Here is a 9,149-nt window from a genome sequence, read left to right on the forward strand (position 1 = left end):
GTTGCTTTAAGAAGTTTTACTTTTTCTCTCAGAGGTTTCTTCAGTTCTGAAGCAACAAGTTTACAAATTTGAGTAAGAATAATCTCACCAGTCGGCCATTAGGGTTCCAAATGGTCCAATGAGGAAACGGTTTGAGTGACTTCCTGTTTGATGTCCTGCAGGTTGTTCTCCAGCCTCGGTGAACTTCACACCATCTCCCAGCGAGGATACGGCGCCAGCTACACGGTCCGCCCAGGAAGTCGTTACCCCGTCACCCGCCGGAGTCCGTCCCCGTCCCCCTCCCCCTCAGACCGGTCCGTGGGCCTGGGCTCCTCGCCGGCGCCGTGCTCCGAGCGACCCGACCTGAGCTCGGGTCGAGGCCTGACCATCCTCAAGTCTTCGAGTCTCAGCCTGCCGTCGGAACCAAAGGAGGTTCGTTTCGTCATGAGGAGCGCCAGCGCACGAACCAGATCCCGCTCGCCTTCGCCCTCGCCTCACGCCTCGCCCTGCCCCTCCCCGGTCCTCAGCGGGCCCCTGCTGGCCCTGCGGCCCTGGAGGCAGCGGCCCCTCAACCTGTGGAATAAGTACGACGTGGGCGACTGGCTGGAGAGCATGGGCCTGGCCGAACACCGCCAGCGCTTCCAGGAGCACGAGATCGAAGGCTCCCACCTGCCGGCGCTCACCAAGGAGGACTACGTGGAGCTGGGCGTCACCAGACTGGGCCACCGCATCAACATCGAGAGGGCCCTCAGACAGTTACTGGACAGCTCCACTTGACCCATCGCCTCCAACCAGTCACCTCTAGGCGTCCAGAACTCTGACCTCACGACCCCTGACCTCAAGTCAGACCCCGGGCCATCACCTTAATCCACTATCTCAGCCATTACAGAACCGCCCCGGTTTCGTTGATCCCAGATCGCTGAAATGTTTCGGCTTATCAGCTCTTTGATCAGCAGCTCTGACCTCTGACCTTCAGCTCACATAGCAAACAATTCACATCCAAATTCAATGTTTTTGTCTCAATGAGACCTTTAGCCGGTCCGACCCAGAAGTTATTGCCATAATCAATAACCAAGTTTTACTAAAATGACGGTAACATTAAATTCTGATTTAACTCTGGAAGACATTTTAAATATCCACAGTAAATGTACAATATAAACATGATTACATTTCAGAGGAATTGGGAAAAAATCCTGAATTTATTTGGTTAAAATACAGATTTGTCCAGTTTGTGGTTCTTTAATCCAAACATTGGCAACTTTCCACACTTTTCCCTGTAAAACTAAAATATTTGGGCTGAAACGATTAACTGTATTAATTGATAATAGAAATAATCAGCAACTGATTTAGTAACTGATTAACTGGAGAATATAAACTCAATAAAAGGCCAGTTAGTGAAAATCCATGTTCATAGCAGTAATTAAGCAAAAACTGCACAAAAATATTAATTATAAAATTATAAAAATGCTTCAGTGGTTAAATGGATAATCTAAAGAATGTGTAATTTTTTTCCTGATTAATCGCTTATTGTAACGATTAATCGGTAAAAGTCAATGATATCAATTATTCTGCCAAATGAATAACTGATTAATCATCAGAATAATCAATTGATTGTCAGAATAATCGACTAAAAAATTATTGTTAGTTGCTGCCTTAAAAAATAAAATACATTTTGAATCTTAAATTTGAGGAAATTTCAGGCTTACAAACTTTAAACCAAAATATAAAAATATCAAAACGGGCAAATAAAGATTCACTTTTGGCTGTTAGAATTTTATCAGTTTAATCAAAATAAATATGTTGGGGGGGTTTTCTTATGTTTTTAGTAAAAGTCGCAGTTGGACTCAGAGTTCTGATCAATGAGCCGATCAATGAGCCGATCAATGAGCCGATCAATGAGCCGATTTATCTAAATGATCCGGAAAGTTCTGGGACTTTTTTTTTTGGCTGTTGTGATTTCTCCCCCTCAAATATCACTCATAAAGTTTTGTGTTACTTCAAACCTGTTAATGGATCATTTAGAATTAATCAATAAGTAATAATAATGATAATAATAATAATGGTGATGCCGTGCAGAGCTTTTAGTCGTCTGGAAACAGATGTGTAGTTATGATTTGACAATGAGTTGAATTCCCGGCGGAGGCTCTGGAGTTCATGATGATTTGTCGATGAGTGTGGCGTGGCGTTGGTGTGTTTCAGGGTTTTACCTGCTTTCTGAGGGCTACCTGTACACGGTGCTATCTGCTCAAAGCCATCTGTACAGACTCTACCTTCCTCCTCCTCATGCATCTTCCCATCCAGCAGCCAGGAACTAAACCATCACAACGCCCTGACCAAGGTCACACAGGAACAGGCCATAAAAGGAGTTTCCTCCCCTGCCATATACGGGATGCTTTCCCTGCCATAAGTGGAGTTGAATCCAAACACGAAAACAGGCAAACGGGAACACCATCGCATCCAGATGTTTGTACATTTTTATAACCCTGAACAGGGTCAATTTTTGTGCCAGTAAGGAGGAAAGTTTAACTAGAACTTAGCTAAAAAACAGCTACATGTTTACAGCAGTTAGATTTATATATTATCAGATTTTGATGAAGACGTTCCAATACACTCAACTTCCAAAGGAATATTTAATAGTGCAGAGCTATAGTTAAATAAATTATATTGTATATATAAAACATATATAAGTACAAATATGTAGTGTCTTATTCCAGCACAAAGCTGCAGTGAAATGTTAAATTACTGGTTTTAAAAGTTCTGATCCAGTTCACATTGAAACATCTCAGCTGCTGTAATAAAGCTAATAAATTAATTAGTTTCACATGCCGTTCAGTTCCTGATGTTTAGCTAATTAATGCTTCTTGCACTTTATGGCCGATCCTGATTAACAGACGCTCTTAAAGAAACAGTACGTCTTTCTAAAAACACCAAACTGGCCCCAGTGGTGGTTCCCTTAAGCTCATCTTCTGTCATCCACACATCCGTTGAAGCAACCCAGAAAACCAAAACTACTAAAATGTTGAACAGCTTCTGGGGCGATCATGAGGAAAAAGAAAATTTTAAATAATGGTGCACCGATTGGAGTTTTCTGGCCGATAACCGATTTTTAGAAAAGCCTGGCCAGCTAATGCAAATTTCTTTTGTCTGAAAAATCATTAAATATATCAAGTGGATCTAATATAAGTGGATATGATTGGTTTCTTGTTCAAGTATCAATCGATTGCCAATGTCCCAAAATTAAGAAAATCTGGGCCGTTTCTTTAACTTAAAATATATTTTAAGTTAATATATTCGATCTTTTAGCTGAAGCAAATTAAATAAAACCTTACCAAATTAAACTGTATTATTAGCCCCTAGCTTAGATAGCTATTGTATCATAACCGTTAGCTCTGTGTTGAAAAGTTTTCAGTGAGTGTCTCAGATTTGACACATCAGGAAGTCCAGGAACATCCTGCAGGTTTTGGACTTTGAATCTGAACTGGAACCAGTTTGGTGGGAACCGAGGCCCCAGTTAAAACTTCCTGTAACCCCTCCCCTCTCCCCCTTCCATATGGATCAACCCCCCCGAAGCACAATCAATGCTCAGTGCCTGTTACCATGACAACACGTCTCAGTCGTTCTGCCGAGCTACAATCATGATCCCAAAGTTGTACAAAGCCAATATTTTATAGAAACCCCTGAAATGCAGAATGTACAGTCTATAAGCAAAACATTATATTAGAGTAAAGCCTTTATAATTTCTGTTAGAGTACCTGTTGGTGAAAAAAAACACTGGACGGGTCAGAGGTCAAGTTCTGGTCCAGCAGGTAAAAATTAGAACGTTACAAAAGACCAATAAAAATTTAATTTAAATTGTTTTTAAGCCTCGCTGTGATTCAGAAACATGACAGGAAACGCGTCAAAAATCCAACAGTAAAACAGAAAACCGATAAACGCAAAATATAGTTTTCAAATCGTTTTTACAACTTTCAGCCACTAGAGGACGCTGACAAATTCATTTCCAGCTAATAATTAAGGCGAGGAAATATATATGTATTTTTTGTTTGTGAAAAAATATTATTTAATATTTCTGTTGCAGAATGAGGTGAAAAATATTTCAATTTAGCTTTTACCAAACAAAATAGAAAAATTGCAAATTAATTACTGATCTGGTTAATAGTTTGAAAGCTAAGATCAACTAAAAAATTATGTTATTGTACAAAAAGTGACTTTAGGATGTGAAAGAAAATCAACAATATACCCAATATGAGACCTTAAGCTGAAAACCTGAACAAAAAGAGGCAAAAATCTCTTTAAACATTTAAATAAACTGAAACTACTTCAGTTTATTTTTATTATCCACCATGTTAATCTGTTTTAATTCATAAATTATAAAGTTTCCTGGTTTTCGCTCATCTATACTACAGTATATGTGCTTTTATGAGTTGTTTATAACTGGTTACTTTGGAGATTTTCACAGCAGGGGGCGCTGCAGAGTGAGGTTAAACTAAAACAGGGATTGCTAACAGATCAGCAGCTAGTTATGAAAACCAGGACAATCTGGGAAAAGACGGAATAACGATCAGGAAAACCCCGCAGCCTCTTCTGCTTCCTGCTGACCGGCTGAGATCCCGACTCTCTGAACCTACGTGTAAATCCTTCCTCCTCCTCCTCCTCTTCCTCTCTAGCTTCCTCTTTTTACAGTATGTCTGTGGTTTCTTCTGGAGTGAGTGGCGTGCGTGTACGTGCAGTTTTTCTCTTTTCTAAGCTCCGTAGAGCACACGATGACAGCTGATGAGCTCTTTGACAGATTGTAATCTTTATAATAAACCGTCATTTATTACAAACTGAGCGCTGGCTTCCCGTCTGATTCTTTCAAAATAAGACCCAATAAGCGTGAATTCTGGTGACGAATGCTAATGCTAACAGATTATCTAGTGGTTAGTGGCTTGAACGTTTTTCATGGATTTATATACTTTATTTAACCTTTAGTTACTAGCAGTAATTTAATGTAAACTGAGCCCTTCTTTTTCATTTTCTTGCATTGTTACATTAAAATAAAATCTATATTTATAATTTATACTTTTCTGACAAAAATATGTGGTGATACAGCCAAAAATGCCATACAAATGTTGAAATTATTTCAAAAAAGTTATTTTTCTATTGTTTGATACAAATCCCTAACAACATAACATCTTATTGGATTTCTGAGCATCATGGCCTCTGATGTCACCCTCTTCACTCAGGTCTTTGTTTTGTTGCCATTTGCCCTAATGTGTCTTTTCCTCTTTTTTATTTTATTTTGTTAGAAACTGTAGAGTACTCGCTTTTAATCCTGAAAGGAATTGGAACAAATCCAGAGACTCTAGTTTAGTCACTCTTTAGCTTATTTATTTAGAAACTGTATTCACTATTAGACCAATATTATACTAGATAATTTTATTGATTATTATGCAGGTAGACTCCTATTATTGCAACCCAGAAAAGGAATCAGACCAGAGGATACTTATCTACCAGCCCTGAACAGGAGCACCTAGTTTAGATCAACATTAGATTCTTTTTCTTTCCTTTGGTTTATTTTGTTTATATTTTCTTTTAATTCTTGTGAAGCACTTTCTATTGCCTTGTTGCTGAAAATGTGCTTTAAAAATAAAATTACCTTTCACCTTTAAAATTATGGATTAATTTTATTTTTCTTTCTTCTTCTGTATATACTTAAGAAAATCCTGGGACAGAAAAGTTAAATAAAACAGAACAAGAAACTCCTGATGGTATTAATTATCAGAGTTGCTTTAAAATATCTTAAATATTCTGGTCAGATTAATGAAATTTTCTGTAAAATCTTAAATATTCTGGTCAGATTAATGAAATTTTCTGTAAAATCTTAAATATTCTGGTCAGATTAATGAAATTTTCTGTAAAATCTTAAATAATCTGGTCAGATTAATAAAGTTTTCTGTATGAGCTGCTTGTTATTTGTTGTTTTTAAAGCGAGTTAGTTTGGTATTTCTTCAAACTGCAAATCCTGACATGAAGGTACATGACAGTCTGCAAACAAAACCCAGATAACCGCAACATGAACTTCAACTTGACCCAGGAGTTTACGATAAACCGATTGGCTCCTCCCCCTGCTCTCTGATTGGCTGACGGCGCGCCGACCCGCAGGTGGGTCTTTCTGCCAACAGGTCAAAGGCACTTCGACCGCAGAGCAGGTAGGATCCATCTGCTGCGCGATGCCTCACTCACTTTGACTTTTATGGCCAGCTGAGAGCTACATTTCAATAATGTGTTTGTAATTTCAAATCTCAATTTAAAGCAGATTTTATTGGTTGGTTAATGATGCTAATTATAAAATAAAAAGTTGTTACTGCTGTGGGGACAATAAACTGGCAGAAAATCTGCTGATTTGTAGCAGATTTCCAGTTAAATGATTTACCGTCTGTGTGACTTTATAACAAACACTTAACTGTTAAAGGTTATTCATTTTTGAATTAAAGAGCCTCAAACTAGACAAATCTGCATTTTAAACACAAAAACTGATTCAGTTTTTATGTTCCTCTAATTTGAAACAAACTTCCAGAAAACTGCAAAACAGCCAAAACACTGAGCTCCTTTAAAGAAAGGCTAAAAACACCATTTATTTAGAGCTGAATTTGATCCAATGTAACTAGAAAATAGATTAATTCTGGATTGTAACTTCTCTTTATTTAATGATCCATGTTTTCATCAAGTAAAACAATTTAAATTGTCAAGCTGCTGAAATGTGCTATACCAATAAACTTCACTTCAAAACAATACTACAGTCTGACAAAAGGAAAGCATTATTTTAGTTAATCTATTTTGTAATATTAAGGAATAGTGTAAAATTTTATTTTTCAAGGTTTTTATCATGTTATAAATCTTTCATCAGAAACTCATTCAGAGTTGATTTGATCATAAAACTCAATAAAAAGTTGATGTTGCCTCAATACACACATCCAAATGTAAATATTCTAGATGAAGATTCGTGTTTCTCCAGGCTGCCATGCCGTCCATCGTAGATCTGATCAGGAAGAAGAGAGATGGAGGTCAGCTGACCGATGAGGAGATCAAATTCTTCATCGAATCTGTAACAACCAAACGGATGCAGGACTGCCAGATCGGTAGGATCAGCTCGATTCAATAGCCAAACTGAAGACAAACTGAAGACGAGCGGCTTTAATTTCTGCCTCTGCATTTAAGGGGCCATGCTGATGGCGATCTGGCAGCAAGGGATGGTGGCAGCGGAGATTCGCACGCTAACCCTGGAGATGATGGTCTCCGGGGAAGTGATGAGGTGGCCGGATGACTGGAAGGGGCTGATGGTGGACAAACACTCGACAGGAGGGGTGGGGGACAAAGTGAGCCTGGTGCTGGCGCCGGCGCTGGCGGCTTGTGGCTGCAAGGTAACACCTGCATCTGATCAGCGTTTTTACCGGAAAACCTTAAATAGTTGCAAATTTTCGACGTCATAGTATAGTATGTCGTATTTTGCACAATTTCGACGTCATAGTATATAGTAGGTCGTTTTTTCCACATTTTCGACGTCATAGTATAGTATGTCGTTTTTTTCCACAATTTCGACGTCATAGTTTAGTATGTCGTTTTTTTCCACATTTTCGACCTCATAGTTTAGTATGTCGTTTTTTTCCATATTTTCGACCTCATAGTATAGTATGTCGTGTTTTGCACAATTTCGACGTCATAGTTTAGTATGTCGTTTTTTTCCACAATTTCGACGTCATAGTTTAGTATGTCGTTTTTTTCCATATTTTCGACCTCATAGTATAGTATGTCGTGTTTTGCACATTTTCGACGTCATAGTATAGTATGTCGTATTTTGCACAATTTCGACGTCATAGTATAGTATGTCATTTTTTGCAAATTTTCGACACCATAGTATAGTATGTCGTATTTTGCACAATTTCGACGTCATAGTATAGTATGTCGTTTTTTGCAAATTTTCGACACCATAGTATAGTATGTCGTATTTTGCACAATTTCGACGTCATAGTATAGTATGTCGTATTTTGCACAATTTCGACGTCATAGTATAGTATGTCGTTTTTTCCACATTTTCGACGTCATAGTTTAGTATGTCGTTTTTTTCCATATTTTCGACCTCATAGTATAGTATGTCGTATTTTTCCACATTTTTGACATCATAGTATAATATTTCGTTTTTTGCACATTTTCGACGTCATGGTATAGTATGTCGTTTTTTTAGACATTTTCGACCTCATAGTATAGTATGTCGTATTTTTCCACATTTTCGACGTCTTTAGTGTGTCGTGTTTTTCCACATTTTCGACGTCATAGTATAGTATGTTGTTTTTTTCCACATTTTCGACGTCATAGTTTAGTATGTCGTTTTTTTCCATATTTTGGACGTCATAGTATAGTATGTCGTACTTTGCACAATTTCGACGTCATAAAATAGTAGGTCGTATTTTTCCACATTTTCGACGTCATAGTATAATATTTCGTTTTTTGCACATTTTCGACATCATGGTATAGTATGTCGTGTTTTTAGACATTTTCGACCTCATAGAATAGCGTGTCGTTTTTTTCAGATTTTTAAGGTCATAGTATAGTATGTCGTATTTTGCACAATTTCGACGTCATAGTATAGTATGTCGTATTCCACATTTTCGACCTCATAGTATAGTATGTCGTTTTTTTCCACATTTTCGACCTCATAGTTTAGTATGTCGTTTTTTTCCACATTTTCGACCTCATAGTTTAGTATGTCGTGTTTTTCCACAATTTCGACGTCATAGTTTAGTATGTCGTTTTTTTTCCACATTTTCGACGTCATAGTTTAGTATGTCGTTTTTTTCCACAATTTCGACGTCATAGTTTAGTATGTCGTTTTTCCACATTTTAAACGTCATAGTTTGGTATGTACGTTTTTCCACATTTCGACGTCTTAGTATAGTATGTCGTTTTTTCCATATTTTCGACGTCATAGTATAGTATGTCGTTTTTTCCATATTTTAGAAGTCATAGTATAGTATTTAGTTTTTTCCATAATTTAGACGCCATAGTATAGTATGTCGTTTTTTCCACATTTTAACCTCATAGTTTAGTATGTGGTTTTTTCCACATTTTAGGCGTCATAGTATAGTATGTCGCTTTTTTTGCACAATATCGGCGTCCATGTAGTATAGTAT

General features: G+C 37.7%; 2 protein-coding genes across 7 annotated transcripts in view; both read left to right on the forward strand.

Moving 5' to 3' along the window:
• shank3b (SH3 and multiple ankyrin repeat domains 3b) overlaps positions 1 to 4,809 on the forward strand; it is a 43,559-nt gene extending 38,750 nt beyond the window's left edge. For all 6 annotated transcript variants that reach the window (XM_044108503.1, XM_044108504.1, XM_044108509.1 and 3 more), the window contains one exon: positions 162 to 4,809. In XM_044108503.1, coding sequence (XP_043964438.1) covers positions 162 to 756 — 595 coding nt within the window. In that variant the 3' untranslated portion in view covers positions 757 to 4,809. The remainder of the gene's footprint in view (positions 1 to 161) is intronic.
• Positions 4,810 to 6,147: 1,338 nt separating this feature from the next.
• Positions 6,148 to 9,149, forward strand: part of LOC122826530 (thymidine phosphorylase) — a 48,049-nt gene continuing 45,047 nt past the window's right edge. Inside the window, exons 1-3 of the mRNA XM_044108517.1 lie at positions 6,148 to 6,170; positions 6,977 to 7,100; positions 7,180 to 7,382. Of these exons, the coding sequence (XP_043964452.1) occupies positions 6,983 to 7,100; positions 7,180 to 7,382 (321 nt within the window). The 5' untranslated portion in view covers positions 6,148 to 6,170; positions 6,977 to 6,982. The remainder of the gene's footprint in view (positions 6,171 to 6,976; positions 7,101 to 7,179; positions 7,383 to 9,149) is intronic.

The sequence above is a fragment of the Gambusia affinis genome, linkage group LG23, assembly GCF_019740435.1.
Source record: "Gambusia affinis linkage group LG23, SWU_Gaff_1.0, whole genome shotgun sequence".
NCBI lineage: Eukaryota > Metazoa > Chordata > Actinopteri > Cyprinodontiformes > Poeciliidae > Gambusia > Gambusia affinis.